At 32.3% G+C, this 21,249-nt stretch overlaps 2 protein-coding genes across 3 annotated transcripts; one reads left to right on the forward strand and one right to left on the reverse strand.

The window, feature by feature from the left end:
• Nucleotides 1-3,835: 3,835 nt before the first annotated feature.
• On the forward strand, nt 3,836-7,660 carry LOC137818684 (calmodulin-binding receptor-like cytoplasmic kinase 2). The gene is made up of 6 exons (XM_068622244.1): nt 3,836-4,272; nt 5,127-5,371; nt 5,499-5,667; nt 5,771-5,860; nt 6,175-6,476; nt 6,898-7,660. Exons 1-6 carry the CDS (start codon nt 4,029-4,031, stop codon nt 7,159-7,161), a joined length of 1,314 nt encoding a protein of 437 aa, XP_068478345.1. The 5' UTR covers nt 3,836-4,028; the 3' UTR covers nt 7,162-7,660.
• Nucleotides 7,661-12,514: 4,854 nt separating this feature from the next.
• On the reverse strand, nt 12,515-20,298 carry LOC137818831 (uncharacterized). Of its 2 annotated transcripts, XM_068622455.1 has the most exons (14): nt 19,998-20,298; nt 19,655-19,713; nt 19,172-19,289; nt 18,607-18,680; nt 18,330-18,398; nt 17,073-17,675; nt 15,866-16,404; nt 15,583-15,647; nt 14,945-15,024; nt 14,574-14,678; nt 14,097-14,236; nt 13,880-14,008; nt 13,200-13,352; nt 12,515-13,117 (listed from the first exon to the last, which is right to left on the reverse strand). In XM_068622455.1, exons 1-14 carry the CDS (start codon nt 20,188-20,190, stop codon nt 12,979-12,981), a joined length of 2,466 nt encoding a protein of 821 aa, XP_068478556.1. In that variant the 5' UTR covers nt 20,191-20,298; the 3' UTR covers nt 12,515-12,978. The 2 variants fall into 2 exon arrangements, with proteins under 2 accessions (XP_068478556.1, XP_068478557.1); XM_068622456.1 differs by lacking the exon at nt 19,172-19,289 and having other exon boundaries at nt 19,998-20,152.
• Between the last annotated feature and the right edge of the window lie 951 nt (nt 20,299-21,249).

Below are 21,249 nucleotides of genomic sequence, written 5' to 3' on the forward strand. Positions count from 1 at the left end.
AAGGGAAAAACAAGGACAGAAAAAAAACCAGAAGGAAGAATGAGACTCACGGTTTGCCTGCCTTCAAACAATTCATTCAATAATTCATCGACTATGGGCATAGGAAACGAATCCTTGATGGTGACTGCATTAAGGGCTCGATAATCCATACAAAAGCGCCATGTATCATCTTTCTTTTTCACTAGTAAGTAGCATTGGCAAAGAGAAGGGACTAGAGCTAGGTCGAATGATACCTTCGACCAACATCTCACTGACTAATCGTTCAATCTTTGTCTTCTGACTATGAGGATAACGATAGGGGTGCACTCTCATTGGTATCGTATTTGGTAGTAAAAGAATGCTATGATCGTGTGTACTAGAAGGAGGTAATCCATGAGGTTGCTGGAAAATGTCCTTGTATTTATGCAACAACACCTTGATGTCAGGGTCTAATGTGGAAGGTAAATTGCACAAAGATGAATCTGAGTCCTCAAGAGAACTAAGTTGTAACGTGAATAGTTCTGCAATTGCATTAGTAACCTGTAAGCATTTGAATTAATGAATTGAGCTAGACTAGCTTGGATGCTAGTGTCTCCTTGTAATGTAATTACAACGCCATTCATATAAAATGTAATGAAGATTATAGTTAACCAAGTGTGTGTTTAAAGTAGCTGGTCATTGAGTGTCCAAAACCAATTCTGCAAACGCAATTAGAAGTAAATTGGCTAAAACTTGTAAACAATTACATTGAATATGAATGAGAATGTTATGAACTTGACCTTCACATGCAAACTATTCCTATTCCCAACTACCACTTTAAATGGAGGTGTTGTATGAACCTGTAACTTGAGAAATTTTACAAGTCTAGGTTGGATGAAATTATCAGAGCTCTCCCCATCCAAAAGAATTTGGGTTTCTCTCCCATTAATAGACCCTGTAAGATGGATTGTGCATTTGGTTGATGTGCCCTTCAAAGCATGGTACAATAGATGATGATCAAAGCTTTCATCTGGTGGAGTGACTGGGGCTAATTAATGGTGGTCTAAATAAGCAATAAGGTCGTCCACCTCTTCCGTCATTTGCATTATGAAATAGTGTTTATTGGGGCACTTATGAGTTGGGGAATATTTTTCATCACAAGTAAAACACAAGTCCTTTTCTCTATGAAATTGTATATCAGCTGGTGATAATTTCTTAAGGTGAATGGGTTTCAGCGGTTAGGCAAAAGAGGAGTAGAGGGAGGTATGAACAATTTCTCTTGACTTTGGGCTTGTGGGGATATAAGGTGATGGGATGATTTCGGGGGCAAGTATAGGTAACGTGGGCGAGATGATGGAAAAATTGGAACAATTTTTTCCTCAAACAATTTAGGGATTGAGGTATTTGTGTAATAACTTCTTTTCGCAGTTGCGAAATTAAGCCTCCCACAAAACAATCCATGAGCACTGAATCATCCATATCAACAACTTGATTAGTAAGCTCAATGAAAGTATCATAGTATACACTCACAAAATTATTTTGAGTAAATTTAAGTAAATCAACTCGTGGGTTGTCAAACTGTGAGGGGTCAAATTGAATGCGAATCGCAGAGGCTAATAAAAACCAGTTTGGAATCTGATTGGACCGTTCCAACATTTGAAACCATGCAAGCTCCTTACCATCAAATTATAATAGAGACATTTTGATCGTCGGGAATGGAATATACTCGAAAGAAACACTCAACCTTGTATAACCATTGCATTGCATGAACGGTGGAAAATTTAGGAATATCTACGGTCATGTGTGGGTGGGGTTGCAACACCGAAAATATCTAACGAGAAGCAGCGGTGGTTTGTGAGTTCGACCCATCGGGACAGATTGAATGAGAAGTGGTTGCCTCGTCTCGTTGATGTAACAGGGATAAAATAGAGTTCAATATTTTTTTCACAAATCTATCATTGTGGTCCTGAAGAAGCATTTGCATTACCTCAAAAGTTTGATCAACTTTGAGAAACTGCGTAGTATGGCTAGTGAAATCCTCTACATGCTTAACATCTGCTTGGATGTCCTTTATTTGTGTGTTTTTCGCCATGATGGGTCGATGAAACAGTTCAAAACAATAATCAAATAGCCGGAATGTGTTTATTTCAATAAACTACAAGTCCACACTGTGTAATGGAATATTCAAACGTCACAACAGAATTAAAGAAAAAAATGAGTAATTCCTATTCTACGCAGCCACATGCATGATGGTTTCCAGTGGCTCAATCTCTTGTGAGGAAACTTAACAATTCAGAACCAGAGAATGGAAAAACAAGGGCAGAAAAATAACCAGAAGGAAGAATGAGACTCACGTTTTGTCTACCTTCTCTCTTACCCTCCACGCCTCATATTTACGTAATCCCTTTTTCATTTGGACTTTAACCGTTTCTTTATGATTCTCCTCAATTCATCCACACTTTAAAAATTTGTTACGTCCTCTTGGTCCACGTGTCCCTGATGACGTGTATTGTCTCTTTAAAATATTCTGGCATTGTCTCACTAGTACATTATTTATTTTTATTATAATAACTTTAAAAGTTATGTTAATTATAACTTTTAATTAATTAATAGTATAAATTTTTTTTGTTAATAGTATAGCAAACTAAATTCAAAAACCAATACTTAAAATATAATCAAGGAGTTTTCAAGAAAATCTATTTTTTGTGCGTGACATGAATGATAAAGTGTTTTCATTTTTATTTGTTTGAATGAAGATTAGAAGTTTCATTATATATATAATTTTGTTTGTAATGAAAACGTACGAGTTGCGTAGAAAGTTTTCTAGAAGATATTTTCCTACTTATTAGCTTTCTCAATTGTAAAATTAATAATAATTTATAGAATAAAGATGACGTCAACAATTTTAAAGGAGCTATTTTTTCTTCTTATTAAAAGTTTTTTAATGGATAATTACCTCCAACCATTATATAAAAAAACAATTTTTTAAAACTATTATTAAAATAAGTTATTATTTTCTCTAATTTAACATGTTATTTCTTTTTCAATGTCTTATCCAAAAAGTGTGATAAAAAGTTGGCTGATATACCCTGTTTGGAAAGTACCTCATTAGAACCTTGTGATAAAGTTATTACCTTTCTAAGTCAATGCAAAAAAAAAAAAAGTGTTTCTTTCTGCCAGCCACTTGTTTAAACGCCTCAAACATTCTTATCCTCTTCAGGTTACAATCATTGAGGACTTTTCAAAATTACTTTCAGAATCACTTCCACATTCAAATTTTCTGTCATTCAATATTCACACTACTGTACCATGAAAACGCACTTGTCCTTAGAAGACCAACAATTTAACTATATCATAATTGGTACATTATATGATGCCCTAATTATTATAAGCTATGTTATTTTATATTTTTCATAAATAAAAATATATATAATTATTTTTTTATGTAATTTATTTTTATACAAAAATAAAATAATTAAATATATTATTTCATTGTACATTATATTTAAGTTACGGGTTAATAAAAAACTTAAGTTTGATTATTGAATCAAACATTTGATATTAATAGCTTAGTTATATCTAAAATATATGATATTTGAAGAGTGATTTTGTTGGTTGTTATAAATTGTGAATGAATTTCATCTTCAAAGTGTGGTAGTAAAATAACATTTTTAAGAGAATGTTTATAAGTTGAAAATTCTGCACTAGATTACAAAAAAAAGATAAATAATTTTTGAAATTATTTTATATCATATTATAATTATAAACTAATCTCTTTGTTTTACTATAATATATACAGTATATATATTTTAAAATTAATTTATTTCAGTAAAAAATATTTCTCTATTTATATAATTATAATTTAGGACATGATTCTGATAAAAAACCCACCGAAAAGGAAGACTTAGCTTAGGTAGCTTGGTTTTCCCGGCGCATAATAGCATCACCCACTCTTTAGAATCACCAGACAAATTTGCAAAGTCTTCGTTTTTCTTACTTCACTTCGGTTGACTCTCTCTCTCTCTCTCTCTTACCAGCCCGCCATTTTTTTCTCTCTCTCCAAAGCTTAAATGACTTCTCCATATACACCTCGCCGGCGATCCAGCTCCGACCCTAGCAGAACGCCGGGAAGAGTGCCCCCTTCTCCGGGATACGCCTCCTCCGAGCTCAGCACCTCCACAGTCTCAGCGCGCCAGAACCCCGTCTCCGCCGCCGCAAGGTTCTTCACCGGAATGTTCGCCGCGTGCATATCGCCGCCGGAATCCGACAATTCCAAGAGCATCGGGGATTCCGAGGAGTTTAAGTCTTCTTCCAGTACTAGTTCCATTTTCCCTACTTTAGGAGAAAACTTTGATACAATATCTCAAGTTTCTAGTTTTGTTTTCCTGTTAAAGTTAGAGTTTTACTTCGATTTATTTTTACCTTAAATGTCAGCAGCAAAGGTTTTTAAGGTGAAACTTCAATTCTAAATTAACTACAGCATCATGTGAGTTTGGTCTTTCGCTTTTCGGGGACGTGTGTGCGTGTGTGCACGCGCCTTCTTCTATGTTGTTTTGGATCTCGGAGTTTGAACTCGTGTCTCAAGAAGTTTGTATTTTTAAGCTGCTGAGAAGAAGGGTAGAGAGGTGTCAAGAGAATTTGAGATTTTGGTCTGAATCGTGATATATTGATCCGGGATTGGATTTTGAATTTTGATCATGGGTTGAGAATTTGGTCAAGTCCCAGTTTCGATAATCATGGCTTTCTATTTTTGGAATAAATAATTTAGTAAATCTGCATTTTTGTTTGTTTGTCTGTGTGCCGGTAACTTTTGAACTAATAATGCACTTTTGATTTTTTTCATTAATGTATTGCATTTAGGACATGATTTGCATGGTTTTATGGTGTAAAAGGTTGTACGTGTAACCAAAAAATATGAAGAATACGATTAGCATCTATACATGTATCGGAAACACTACAGGTTTTGAAGTTCTGTGGCTAAACGTTTGAGTTAAGGAGTTTCTTAATTCCTCATCAATGCATTGCATTCAGATCACTAGTTTGCATAGTTTTTCTTTAGTGTTTTAGCATTATTGATTTTGAAGTGCTGCTATATAGAGTCAGATTTATCTTTCATGCTTATAAGTGGAGTGGCGAAATTAAAATGAATTATTGTGTTTGTTTCATAGCTGCATCGAATGGTTCAAGAGCTGGTAGTAGGAGAGGGCGTGCCTCAAATGGAAGTATGAGCATCAGTTCATACAACATAGTACCAAAGAAAGAACCTGGCATTGTGAAGTTCACCATGGAGGAAATCTACCAAGTCACAAGAAATTTCTCCCCTTCTTTCAAGATTGGGCAAGGTGGTTTTGGTGCTGTGTACAAGGCAAAACTCCTGGATGGGTCTGTTGTTGCAGTAAAGCGTGCTAAGAAGGTTTTTTAAGTTATTTCTAGCCTATTACGGTGCTCGAATGTGTCACCATTTGCATGGAATGAGAATGTTAATGATAACAATTAACGAACACCCAAAAGCTATTTGGTTAATTGCTTTTGCTTTGCAGAGTCTATATGAGAAACATTTGGGGGTGGAGTTCCAGAGCGAGATCCAAACACTATCCCGGGTGGAACATTTGAACTTGGTCAAGTTTTATGGATATTTGGAGCAAGGGGATGAAAGGCTCATTGTCGTTGAGTATGTTCCAAATGGAACCCTCAGAGAACATTTAGATTGTGAGTTTCTCTAGTCTTTTAGCTATTGTCTGTTTATAAATTGGCCTTGCGTCCAGCATTCTCCTTTTGTTCCTACTACAGCTTCATCAATGGACTGTTACAGGCATTCATGGAAGCGTTCTGGACCTTTCTGCACGTCTGGAAGTAGCAATTGATGTTTCTCATGCTATCACCTATCTTCATATGTATATAGGTACAATACAACTCTCTGCTCATCACGCAATTTTGTCATGGCAAAGTGTTTAGTTGTTTGTCCCTAAGAAAGTAAACCATCAATTTTGTCCTCAAAGTATTGTCCTCTCTACTCAATTGTCCTTAAAGTGAAAATTATGTCTAAGTAATTTCCAAAGTATTAGAAATCATGTAAGTAATCCTTCAAGTAATTGGAAAACTAATCAAATTGGTTGTTGAACATTATAGTTATGTAACCAAATTGATGCTTTATTATTGATACATAGAATGATGAAAAAGAATCTGACGTTGTTGTATATTGTGTTTGCTTTGTAGATCATCCTATCATTCATAGAGACATAAAATCTTCGAACATTCTTCTCACTGAACATTTTCGAGCTAAAGTAGCAGACTTTGGTTTTGCTAGACAAGCCCCAGACAGTGACTCTGGCATGACTCATGTTTCCACCCAAGTCAAAGGAACAGCTGGCTACTTGGATCCTGAATACCTGAAAACTTATCAACTAACTGAAAAGAGTGATGTGTATTCATTTGGAGTTTTGCTTGTTGAACTTGTCACCGGCAGACGCCCCATTGAACCAAAATTTGAACTCAAGGAGCGAATAACGGCAAAGTGGGTGAGTACTGTGCACCATTTGCCTTCATGTTGTTCTTGTTTGCCATATAGTAGTTTTTCATGATTGCATGAAAAACAATATCTTCTTATGATACCCCATTTTGCTTAATAGTTTAGCACCTTCTCTTCATGATTACTCCTTCTCAATCCACGTTGCCCAACTCTGATTGTTGAGGATGATTGAGAGGGCATTTGAAAGAGCTTACAATAATGCTCACAAATGTGACATTTCTATAAGCTCTTTCAAGACTCAATGCAAATCTTTTTATGTTGTGAATCAATCAGTCAACAAACTCATCATATATGATGGTTTATGATTAGATAACAGTATAAAAGACTTTTATAACTTCAATCATGTATCATTAATTCTTTACTCTGACACACCAAAACTCTTCAATGAAACTTGTTCGGTACAAGTGCAGGCTATGAAGAGGTTCATGGATGAAGATGCTATCTCGGTCTTGGACCCAAGACTGGGTCAGACTTCTGCAAACACTTTGGCACTGCAAAAGATTCTGGAGCTAGCTTTACAGTGCTTGGCTCCACGTAGACAAAACAGGCCTACTATGAAAAGATGTGCCGAGATCCTTTGGGCCATCCGCAAGGATTTCAGAGAGGAGTTATCAGCTTCAAACTTTCACTCATTTTCCACTACTTCCCAAAGGAGCACCTCACTGAGAGAGTGACATGGCTAGTTGCAACATTGCATAAAAAAAGAAGAAGCTAGAAACTCTCTCAGATGTTCTCCTTTGAACACATTCTTTTTTATTGGTTGAAATTAATGAATCTTTCTCCTGGTTATTAGTTTTCAATAGATTTCAATCAATAGAAAAGGGTGTGAGTATGCTAGAGGATAGGTTTCCAACATTCCTGGTGAGGACAAACAATGGCATTGGGAGAAAAACCATTCTTCTATACTATGATAGGAAACTTTGGCACTTGGGATGTTTGGAATTAGACTAGGGTGGCATGTTGAAGTTCATATTTTGTTGAAATTGTACATGAGAGTCTTGGCTTGTGTATAGGAATGAGAGAACATACTTTCACTAAAGATGAATGCATTACTTTCCTTAGTTGTGCATTTTTTTTCTTGTTCTTCCCAAGGAGGAAAACTTGTATTCTATTGATTGAAAACTTGATTGGTGTATTCTATTTGGGTATAATATTCCATTTTGCAGTTGAGTATTTGCTATTGCTTCAGTTTTTGTTGGACCCTTTTGGTACACTAATCATTAATGTGGTAGGTGAGTTTCATCTTAATCATCTTTATATTAGTGAGAAACAAAGTGGCCACGTTATTATATTAAACCAGGTTTGGTAGTGCAACAAGTGGTGGTTGGTTGGACCACTGCAAGTGCAAGTGTGACACTTCTCTCACAACTAAATTAAATATGAATGCAACAATCATATGTTTATATGTTAACAAACTCTTGCCAAATATTTAAATGAAATTTTTATTTTAAAAAATTATCATCAAGAATCTCTCTCTGATTTTTAATATATATTGGACACGACTTTTAATAAATACTTTCAATTATTAATTATTTCTAGTACTATAAAATCTAATTGAGATAAGAGATTCTACTAAGAATGGTTAACTATGTTTCAAATGTTACTCAATAAAAAAGTATTAATTATTTTTTATGTTATCTTTTTTTCTTCTTCTCAATTTTATATTTATTATTTCTAGTACTAATTAGTAATTACTAAAATTCTTCTTTTAACAGAATAAAAATGAGATGGTAGATGATTTCACTATAGAAGTTTGAACATTATGCTGTAACAAAAATAATAGGTAAGATCATTGGATTAAAACTTATGATTGGGATAATAAAACAGGTATACCAATAAAAAATAGAATTAAACAAGTTGTTAATATATTCAAAATTGTCTCCTAATTTTTTTTAGTATGTTCAATAATCCTCTCATTAGGTTTGATACTTTTTATACTCCTAGAAGTATTGTGTAGTCCACATAAATTATATAGTCAAATATTTCCACACACATATATATATATATTGACTTATAACATAATTAACTAAAAAATAATATAACAGCTACCAAGACTAAATTAATATATTTATTAAAGGTTGAATGTTAAAAAATATTTTGAAAATACTAATCACAACAAAAGTCATTTTTTGAGATAAAAAATTTATTTAACTCTAAAAAAATTTATAGACATGAAAAAGATATATGCATATAAATGTCAAAGTTGTATAATGAAATACAACTTTCTTATGAAAGCAGTGTTTTATCCTCATTTATAAATTTCAATAATTTTGAAAAGAAATTAGTCTTGAATGTTTAAAAAGCGTTCATCAAGACGTGATTACCGGTGCGATAGAAAACTACCTGCGTTTTGTTTTATTATTGAGAAACAGAAGATGAAAATAAGTAATGTGTTTTGGTATGATTGATTTAGAATTTTTTTTTGAAAATATTAACACTTACTAATTTTATTATGTTATTTTTTAAATATATAAATATATATTAAATGAATTTTCAATATAGTGTAACATGTATTAATATATACGTAGATTTTTATATTAATGAATATATAATAATCTATAATAGAGAATGTAATTCTCTCTATAAGAGACAATAATAATAATGATAGGGGTATAAAGTTTCATTGATAGAGGAAAAAAATAACAAAAATAAATAAATAATAAACATAAAATCACGGAAATTCTGGTTCTCTCAATGTTTGGGGTGGTTAATTGGGGTGTTTTTAACCAGAAAGCTCTAAGGGACCATTTTTCTACTTCTCTTGCTTGTGATTGGGGAGTTAGTATGATCTAATTTCATTCATCTTGCTAAATTCTTAGTTATTTGAGAAATGGTGCATAATAGACTTCTTACTATAAAAAAAAAACGTGTCTTATCATTTGTTCTTTGATTGTTCTTTTGTTAACTTTTTTTTATCCGAATTCAAAAACTCTTTTCTAATTTTAGTGATATCTTTTGTTTTTTTTTTTTATCTTTTCTCTTTAAGGATGATTTGGAGGATGAGGAATCATGTTAGATTCTAGCATAACATCAATATTATTTTTGCCATTCACATGGTTTAGAATTACATTCGGATGTCAAGTAATGATTGTAATAAGTGTATGTCTAATGATATTGTTGACTTTTCTGCCTTGAAGTTTTTTAGTATTAGTACTAAATCTAGAAAGGTCTCTACTCCAATTCAAGTGGTTCAACTTTTTTTCAAAGGTGAGTTAGATCAAAGTTAATACTGATGGTGTTGCTTAAGACTTTTTTGATTTTGTTACGTGTGTTAGTATTAGAGATGATAAATGAACCTGCCTCGTAGGTATTATCCAAACTCATTCTGATGTTGATGGAGAATCCCCACATTGACTAAGTACGAGTATAAGTATGAGTAATATTCAATTTTTTAAATTAGGTATGAGGACGAGGATGAGTATGCACATATCCGCCCATCTCGATTCACATACCTGTCCCAATACTCATTCTCATCCTCATAGTTTTAAATTACTAAACACCTCTTTAACTTATTAGGTAACCTAAAAAACTTGTATTAAATTTTCTTTGATCCTTAGTTTCATTACTTAATTTTAGGTTGATCATTTTTACTTTTTTATTCTAGAATATTTTACCTTTATTCAATTATTATTTGATACTTTCATTTGATATTTATATAATTATATTTATTTCTTAATATTTAGCATTGGAGAAAATAAAACGTGTATCATTTTAACATTGAATACTTGATAATATAAACTTTTTCTTGAATGTGATTTATATTTTTCATACAAATATTATTTAATTAATAATTGGAACAGTAAAAGGCGACTACGGGCGTGAGTTTGAATATACACATTCTTTGTTGGGGATGAGTGTGAGACAAAATTCCATACCCGTTGAATATGAGGCTAAGGATGAGAATAAATTTTTACTTCAAAGATAAGGATGAGATAGACAAATCCATACTCATCGTGTCTCACAGTCATCCCTAACTAATATTTTTAGAGGAAGGTACATTAATAACTTTTCAACTTTTTTGAATAAAAAATTATAGATGTCATTATTACTATTAATGTATATTGATTATAGGAGATTTTGGTTAAAGAATTACTCTACTTTTACTTTGTCAAGCTAGCTTTAGTTCTTTTATCTCTTAGTGGAGGACGGAGAATTGAAGATATGAAGGCATAGAATTCAATATTTCTCATATTTTTTTTGGGGAAGGAAATCATTTGCATAGCCTTGGATTAACAATAAGTTAGAGTTTATTTGGTATCCTCTTTTGTCTCATTCTATTGGTTTTGATTTTTTCCATTATAGGTTTCAGTTCCTCCATGTTCTGTTTTTAGTTGAAAGTATCTTCTTTATCTCGTGTGAATTTGGGTGTTGACAAATGATTAAATAACGATATCACAACTCTATTTATTCCAGTTTGTACAAAGAATAAAACAAGTTTAAATTTAAAATAAAATAACTATTTTTGAATAACTATCGTTATTTAAATATTATTAAATAATAGATGATAATATAAGAGTAAGAATAAAAAATTTAATACATTTTTAAATTTATAATAATTATACTATTCATTTTGTAACATATATATATATATGTTATAAAATAATTTAAAAAATAGGATCTTATATTTAAAAATAATTATATATATTTAAAAATAATTTTAAAAATAGGATCTTATTTGTTTTTTCGTCTAGATTCGTAAAACCTGTGCCGATTGCTAAGTAGATAGCATTGAAACTGATAATTTGAAATTTATTTTTGAGCAATGCATTTTTACCTTTTGTCTTAGAAAAATGTATTATACTTCGTACTTATGTGTATATGTAGTCACGTAAATGTATTATGATCCTATCATCAACCTATCTGATATAGCCACGTCAAGCAAAATAAATAAATAAATGTTGTCGCAGAAAACTCCAAGTTATAACATAAAAATTCTTATTTTTTTTTTTATATTTTTCTTTCTTCAATTTATCAACTATGGAAGGGACATGTATCAAGAGAGAGAAACTTTCATTCGGTCATGTTACTAATGTTTTTTAAATAAATGCATAAATTAGTGTTGAAATATGATTGATGGATAAATTTCTCATTAAAATTTAGTTAGTAATCGATGGTATGATTACTTAGATATGCAAATGGTATTCTTCTTAAAGTAATAAGAATGTAGAAATGGACGTGTACACCTATATTCGTGGAAAAAATGTGAAGTGTAATTTATTAGTATGAAGATGATTATCAATAAAATTGATCTTATGGAATAATTTTATCATAATAGAAGTTTTAAATTCAATTAATATTTATGTGTGAATTTTCTCTCCGATGAGCAATGGTAGCATACTGTTTAATCTAAATTCGAATAGTAAGTTATGATTACAAATATTACTCAAATGGATTAAGTAATTAATGGGGGTAAAGTGAGCCGAGTTTGGTGAGTGGCCCGCCAACCCATTTTTATTTGGTAAAACAAATTAACTTTTTGAGACTGTTACTTCCTGCACCTCCATATATTCTTCTGGCACATTTATACCAAACATGAAAATACATTTTTTATCCTTCTTGTGTTACCATATTTCGGATTACATAATCCAGAATGGTATTCCGGATTATATAATCTAGAAGTCTGGATTTGATAGTAGCTTCTGGATTAAGTAATCCGGACACTCATTTGAAAAAATGCTTCCAGATTACATAATCCGAAAGTTAGAAAAGACTTCCAATCCAAAAGCTAATCATGCATATGAAAAAAGACTTTCGGATTATGTAATTTAGAAGCTAATTACGAATATGAAAAATGACTTCTGGATTTCATAATCCAAAATATTATAAAAGGATATTTTTGAAAATACGAAAATTTATGGAAGTGAGAGAATAACATGTGGAAGTGCAGGGAGAAACATACACTTTTTGAATCCGTCCGGGTCACAAATGTAGCAGGAAAGGTCAGTCCGTCTTTCTTTACTGTGAGTGTCAAACTTACTTGAATTGCTAGCTAACCTAAATTACATTTAAAAACAACAAATAGCTAAATTAAAAAACAAGACCCACCAAGCAATGTTGAACTGCTTTTACCCCAGGAACTATCCATATACAATACAATTCACAAGCTACCAATATTAATATTCTAATTTGTTATAATTACATAACCAAAGCCAGAATCCATTTATCCTATGATGACTAGATGGTTTGATTTCTTTCTCCTATCTAACGGCATGAAAGATAGTGGTGTTGAATACATACTCTAAAATGAATGTAAAAATGCAAACCTTGTGAAGAAGGAATTTACAAGAGACTGCTTTGTTGATCCTTGTTAACATCTTAGGCCTCATAATTCACTCTTAGGTTGGTTGATTTCTAGTTCTACTCAGCAGCCATATCATTCACCTACTCAATACTGGTAACCTAACATTCTTGTGTAACATTAATGCAAAACTAAACTCCAAAATACCCACCACTTTCCTTTTTGCAACCACCAATCCCATGTGTATGTTCTTCTAATTACCTCTTGAAAATGAATCCTGACGAGTCAGTGCATAGTTTCCACTTGAAGGTGGTAAAACTTCATCATCAACAATGTTTGCTTTTGAGCAAAGGAAGAAGAAAGAAGATGTGTATATTGTAACATGCCAAAAGCTGTAACCATTTTGAAAGAGCAAAACATGAGACTAGAGAAGACAGAGAAGAGACAGTGGAGAGGATAATAGTAATACAATACCTGTGCCAAAACCAGTAGTTTGCACTGGTTTCAAGCGTCCAGCTTAATCCTGCCATGGCCAATGCAATGAAACCAACCACCATAAAACCCCACCGAAACCGTCTCAAAAGTGTCTTTACCAAATTACAGAACCATTGCTTCATAGTTTGCATGCTGCAGTGGAAAGTCATCTCTAAGAACATCTAAATTTAAAGTAAAATATAAAACTGCAGTTTGGATTTATTTAAGACGTGGCATAAGATAGCTTAGGATTTGTTCATCCTCAAGCATGTCTAAGTTTAAAGTGAAAGATTTAAGGTATTTGTTGAAGGAGCTGAATATGGTTCATCCTGAATTCCCACCATCATGTTACAAAAATGAACAAAACAACAAAATATTTAAAGGTTGAATTGACTACTTTTTTATCTTTTCAGCTTCAATGTGTATGACAAAAATCCCTACTCCAATACAAAATCAGGGACTGCATGCATAACCAGACTATCAATTCAACGAACAAGAAATGGTATTGTGTCAGATTGGCAATTTACAAAAGGGTTTCATGAATACATGTTTAACAGTAACTTACAGCCAGATCATGATTCTATCAGCCATAAAAAAGTGCACAAATTGACCATCTATAACTATTCTATTCTCTGGAAAATGCCATGCTAAAAAAAATCTACTAAGCACAGAGACCTTACCTTTGAAGGAAGCTTAGTGATAATGCAAACGAAAAGGAGAGTGACCTGTATCTTTTTGAGATTTCTATCAACCATGCAATAAGAAGACCAAGAGCCCCAATCACAATGACAAGAACAATATTGGAAGACCTGCAGAATTCAGTGTAGATACATGTGTAACAACTTAAACATCTTTGGCAGCATATATACAAAGCTGTTGTCCACTAGTTCAATTTACCTAGTTGCCTTGGTTGCAGCCAAGAGGGCAGTGAGGATAGCAACAGCTGTGTGGATTGCCCTCTTATATACTTCATCAATGCTTGCTAGGTATACAAAAGTGCTAACCACAGCCATGAAAGAGAGCCAGAAATCCATGAACTGAAATGTTGAAATATCAAGTTACTACAAAAGCCCAGATAAACAATTATAGTCGTTGTTGAGTTGTATTATAGAGCCCAACAACATGCTACTATGGTTGACACTCAAGGCCTGGGAATTCACAGCATAAATCATCCAATTAAGAATGAGAATCTTATTTAGAAATCAGGTTACAGAAGATTGTTGAAGGTTGTCATAGGTATGGAAGTGATAACATCTTTCTCTATCCCATCTCGGACTGTCAATAACATCTTCAGTTTCCAAACTTCTTATTTTATTTATTTTTTTATTTTATTTTAAGATACAGTAAGAGAGACAGTAAAGGCAGAGCAGCAACCTGTAAAACATTAAAGTTCAATGCACACCAGGTGCCAACATCACATGCGTGATATAGCCCACTAGCAATTCCACTGGATGTGAATAAAACCCATTCTGCAAATGCCTGCAAATACAAAATTACATGTTCATTGTTAACATTAACAAGTCAAATTAATTTGTTAGAAATGTATATATCATTTACTTCTTGGGAATTCAAAACATTTGTCTCCTTCTCATTGAGTTAACTTAAATATCTAGAATTTTTTATCCTCTTCATTAAATTAATATATAAATCTAAATAGTTCCATCAATTTCCATATGCAGGTAGATGAATCATGATACAACAAAATAATTTAGAGGAAAAATAGATGACAAAGGAACAAGAATTGCCTTTTCCCTAAGGGACCGATAGGCAGGAAGTATGGCTGCAGCATTTGATCCTATGAGAAAAATTGATTGCAGTATATGCCCTACAACAAATTTTCAACAACCAGATTAAAGAACAAAAACCAACACGTCCAAAAGATCAACACAACAGCAAATCCATATATTCAACAAACCATAGAGAAAAACAGGAGTATAGCATACTTTATTTCTATCCTTTTATATGTAAACTGAAATTGCTGCACTAAACTCAACTCAAACTCACTATGTCTATCCACTTTACTCGGTATATTGCTAATAAAAAAATACATACATTGATATTGGTTGCAACAAATCATTGTATATAGCATCATAAATGGAAAAATAAAAAATAAACCAAAAGGAAAGTTAACGAGAATATGCATATATATATATATATACACACACACACACACACACACGTATGTAAATGTATATGTAAAGCATTTAGTAAGAGTTCTCGCTGAATGCTGACAGTTAGAACTATTTTTGAGTAAAGTGATACCTATGAAATCAGATAATAACACAATAAAAGAGGGGGACGTAGGTCATATGATATGGATTGAGTTGAACCATGATACATGTAACAGAACAACAAATTATCAATTTCTAAAATTAACACTCACCTTTATGTGATACAATTTCAATGCTACAGTCAAAGCCACCATGGTTTCGATCACAGGAGCAGAAGCTGAGGCAAAAAGGTAAACAATAAAAATGGTAATTTTCTTTAGAAAGTTTACAAATAAAGTAATCTGGAAGTCTGTTACTTAGTATCTGACAATTTTACAAAAACAGCTCAGTCAATACCAAATATCTGTATGGTTCCTTTCTAATAATTTAAAAGAAAACAACTAAAATGTAAAGAAAATTGATAAATTTAAAACATGCATAGGGCTTAATATAAACCTGAATGATGTCAATCCACTGGCATCAAAAGAATATTTACAGTCTCCATGAAAGGAACATTGTTTTGGGCATCCTTCAAGTGAAATAGACATGACTGTTTGCGCTTTCAAAGAATCACTGCTGGTATAAAGATGCCTTAGACCTAAACCCCAAGTTCCTTCTCTAGCATAAATAATGTAAAAATCAATTTTGTCATCACTTGAATCATATAGCATGAAAAACATGGACTGATCACTCTTCCTTGTCCTGTTAGCATAGTAATAGTCCCAGCTATCAAGAGAAGGCAATCCACCAAATCTAGCATACACTTCATAACTGATCTTGACATCTGCCGATAATCGTATGTGAATATTCCGTCCAGCTGCACCACGGGGAATGTCAAAAGTAAAATAAGTCCAAATGTCATCAGTTTTTCCTTTATTTGATGACTTGTTTAAAAGTGGCTCAAGAGGAAAATTGGCAGAAGATGCTCCTTCACCAACGGCCACTGGTAAAAAATATGATTCAAAGGGAACTGGACCTCCTCTCCTTAGAACTGTCTGCAGACAACCATTCTTATTTTGTCAATAACATATTCCATGGAGGAAATATCTTTAAGTAACAAGATATAGAACTGATTCTACCAGGATGTCGTATGACTCAAAATCCTGGGATATTCTTCAACATTCCTATTGGATATAGTATTTAGTGAAAAACTCCAATATTTCTCATACTAGGAAACTTAACTTCTTGACAAGTCTTCAATCCATATATTACATTATTGCAAATAAAATAGTTCTGTACTGAAAACAAATTCAATCTACCATAGGAAAGAAATCAAGTCCTCTAAGAGAAAAGCACAAAGCATTTGCTGACTATAAGCACGTTTCTAGTTCTGCAAATTATAAACATCTGATTGGATTTTGAACTGCACAGTTCAGATGTGTTAGCTTAATCTTTTGTTTGCTACTGGAAGGCTTATGTTTGTATATAATTTATTTTATTCTATTCTCTCTACTTGTTATAGCTAATGTTTTTCTTAACCATCAAGATAAGTCTACATTACATGTGATCATATCCCCATTCTATCTAGGTTATAACCCAAGGCACAAGTTTGCTCTCCTATAAATATCACACTAACATAATTTAGAGTGGACCTTTGTATTCAAGAAAGAGCACCAGCTAAAAAGAATATAGAGACAGAGATGCATCCAGCAATCCATACTACCTGAAGTGTGTAGCTGTCCATTGTGCAATTTGGTCCCGCTTTTCCAAATGCACACTGAAGTACTTGTGATTCAATGGAGTAACAAACTTTTGAATTGCCATCCGAAGTCCCTCCAAACATTTTTGAAACATTAACTGGTAGTATACTAATGTACAAACGTCCAATCAGTGGATAACGGATAATCAAAGGGGCCTTATTCAAATCACTGGAATAATCATGCAAAGTTTCTGAAGGAATTGCACCATGGCGAACAAAACCCATTAAACTGACATCATTTGCACTAGAAGTGTTATTTGAAGCTGTAGTATTTAATTTAACATTTGCTACCAAAATGGTCAATTCTTCTGCCATATTTGTTACATCCAGGGAGTAAAGTTCTGGTACACCTTCCTGTGCACAAATTGTATCTAGGTTACTTTTACAGCTCATCACATTTTCCATCATTGGCTTAGTCACTGTATCCTTCATGGAATTATAGACATCAGATACTGTGCATGAAAGTGGATAGACTGTACTGTTACATAACTCCCCTTTCATCATTGAATTTGAGCATGCTTCCACACTTATATTGGCACTGAAGGAGTATGATGAGCCACGGATAATCTGTAGAGGTAGAGAAGTAACTATTATTCTTCCATGTCTGTTATTGCATAAGGAACTTGGCTCAGAGATAAAAATGAGCCAAAGGGAAATAAGGAATTTTTGCTTTGAAACGATTTAAAAAATAAATGCAGAAATCAGTACAAGGTTGTGTACAATCCAACATTCTGGATAGAGAATTTATTAGATATACATGTTGTACAAGACCATAACTATCAGTAGAAATCTACTCCCTTGGCTTTAGAACCAAAAGGTACATTGAAGTTTAATTTCTTTCACTAGCTATACAAGAAATAAAGGGGGTACCGTACATTTTTTTTGGTGTAACTATTACATCATACTTAAGAGCAGTAGTTAGCACATAATCATTGTATAAGAATTTCAATAGATATAAAAATTTAACATTACAATTTAGAATAAAGAGAAATAATAACTACAAATTCCACAATGCACAATCAAAATCGGGACTAAAGAACTCTATGCACTGTGATTCTTAAAGGTAGTAACTGCATCAACATATTAGCAGCCCTTAATAGCCTTAAAATATGTGAATGACAGCACTGAAAGGATAACAAATGGTTGCAACACATGCCGAAAAATAGTAGAAATATTCAGTTTTCTTTGTGATAAAAGTAATATTTGGGCAATAAACCATACCATCTTCGATTGTGTTCTTGCAGCTCCAATTCCGTTGAAAAGACCAATATACCATGCACCTGGAGATATCTGAAATAATTCTTATGTTTATTGGCTATGATATTATGACAATAAGAAAAATTGCTTGTGATCTAATCCTTCCCTATTATTAATGTGCGAATTTTAATACTAAGGCAGATACAACCATGTCTTCATAGATCTCAAAGTAAAGGACACATTGTGCTCAAAGAAGCAATAAAGATATTGCAAAGAGTAAAAAGAAGACTTATCATAATACCTGTTCGTTTGTCAATTTCATAGTGATGTTTTTCTCCATAGGGAAGCACTGCTCGTTGTCAAGACCATTTATTCCTGATGAAAAAAGGGGAAACAAAAAGTCATTATACAATGGTAATACACATGACAGTTTAAAATATGTAGTCCTCTTCTTCACTAAGGAGTCAGAGAAGAAGAGGAAGAAAGAATAAGTGATCAATTCCTGTCATGGTGATTCAAAACAAAGTGAAACACTAAGAAATGAACAAACATTACTCGTCCATGAGTTTGGCATTCATCCATTACACCATAACCAAGAGAAATCATCATTGCAGGGTATGTAAAATTATGGGTAGAAATCTAAGCATATACTAATGAATCAGAAGAATATTCTATAGGATAGAACCTATAACGCTTGTTTGATAAATGGTGGGAATTTAGTAAGGCTCCAAGGTTCTATCTTAAAAAAGGTTTCAACAAGTCTGCAATAATCATAAAACAAAGTTCAAGATATAATCTATGTGCTTAGATATTCAAAAAAACAATTCCATTAATTAGAGTTTAATATATTTTGGTGGGGCTTCTACCTATGACAGCTGAATCCTTCAGAGATATGTTTAAAGCATCTGGCAGAGGAGGGCTGCCATCTCTAAAGCATATGATGGGCAGTGAGCTTTTTGGAATCCTTTCAACTCTTGAAACATCCTAAAAACAAAGTAATTATGAACCAATGAGGAGCCAAAATAAGTCAAAGCTCTCAAATCTTTCTCCGTGAAATTTCTTTAACAAAACAAAAAACGAAGCAATTTAAATACATAATAATTTGAATAAATAAACAGGGGGATAAAATTAAGAAGACATATAATAAGCAATATGGGGTTTTTATCAAGCACTATATTGTTAATATTACCTCATGCACAACGAGGCATTACAAAAAAAATAATATCAACGTAGAAAAACATGAAAGAAATTTAATCTGAAGGAACCAAATTTTCCCAGAGAAAAGACATCAATGTAGATGCTATTCTAAAAAGTGCCCCTATTAAGAAGGTATTATAGACATTACTTACAAGGTCTACATCTGAGTTCAATGCTATGGACAGTGCAGAAAACCATGGTGGTATATCAACTGAAACATGAGAAAACATCAAGGTACAAAATCAGAACAATTACCTAAAATTCTTTAAACCAGTAAAAATTTGAAAACTAGGGATAATTGACTAAGTTAATCAGCAATAAAAAAAAAAACATGAAAGAGAAAAAGAGAGAAAAGAGAATTTGTTGTCATGCCAATTCACCTATACCCTTCAAAATTCAGTTCCGACACATTGAACACCAGACGGTGAAATGCATCACGAGCAACAAAAGACAGAAGAATTGAAGCAAACAAAGAAAAGGGTCGCCATTACCAACCTCTGATGTAGCGCAAATCAAAGGGTCCGAGAGTAGTCTGAGGATAGCTGAAGCTGGAAACAGTGAAGACATCATCAGTGGCTCCAACAAATTCATCGGTTGCGGAGCTGAGGTCAAGAGAACAACTAAAAAGAAACAACACACTGAGAAGAATCGAGTTGAGTTGACACCACAGAATCGAATTCAAAGGCATTTTTTTTGTTTTTGTTTTTTTTTTGGTAAATTCAAGGTTGTTCTAAGACCATGAAGAGGCAGGGCAGTGACGAAGAATGAATGAATAATGTATTAGTTAGTCTAATTCAATTAATAACAAAAATAATGACAATGTAAAATAGGTCCACGTAAGATTGTGGGTCAATTTGAAAATAAATAAGTTATTAATTATCAATTAATCTCTTATAACTTTTTTTCTCAGACTTTTAAGATATTTAAGAAATATTAAACAACGAAATAAATTTTCTTCAGATATGACGCTACCTATTTTTTTTTTTATTTCTATATCATAATATATATATATATTAAAAATTAGGTAAAAGGTAAATATGTATTTAATAAAAATAACTAATTTTGTCGTAAATTTTGAAAATAAAAAATATTTTTCAAAAAATCCAAAAATTAAAAAGAATGCGCGAGGGATACAACTATTTTATTTATTTATTTATAAAATATATAATTATACAAGAAAGATACTAATATATAGTTCTTCAAAGAAAGATAGTAATAAATGGTAAGGTAGTCGTAAACTAAGTAATAGATAGGTTATTGGTAATGAAATTATTAATTTAATATCTATTATTTATGTAAAAGTTATATTAATAATGATTTTATTAACATTAAATTGTTTTGCATCACTAATCCATGAGCATTAAATTTATTAAAAACATTGAAGATAGTTAAATCATTTTGGGTAATTAAATCATTTTATAGAACACATTTAATGGAATTAAAGGTGGTTAGAAATTTAGAGGATAGTTCACACTTGTAAAGAGAGATTCATTGCAAAGATGTAAGATATGTGAATATATCAATTATAGAATCAATGATAGAAAATGAAATCATGATGCTTAGGTCTAATAATTAAATATAAAATAATTATCAATTTATAAGGTATCTATAAATTGAACCAAAATTCATTAATTTTTCTACTTTTTTTTTCTCTAATAAATTTCAACTTTGAACTACCATAGCAGACCCAGGAATATCGTTTGGAGGGTCAGAGTTTAAAACAAGTTTTATATGGTCACAATATTCA

This window comes from Phaseolus vulgaris, chromosome 10 (genome assembly GCF_000499845.2).
Source record: "Phaseolus vulgaris cultivar G19833 chromosome 10, P. vulgaris v2.0, whole genome shotgun sequence".
NCBI lineage: Eukaryota > Viridiplantae > Streptophyta > Magnoliopsida > Fabales > Fabaceae > Phaseolus > Phaseolus vulgaris.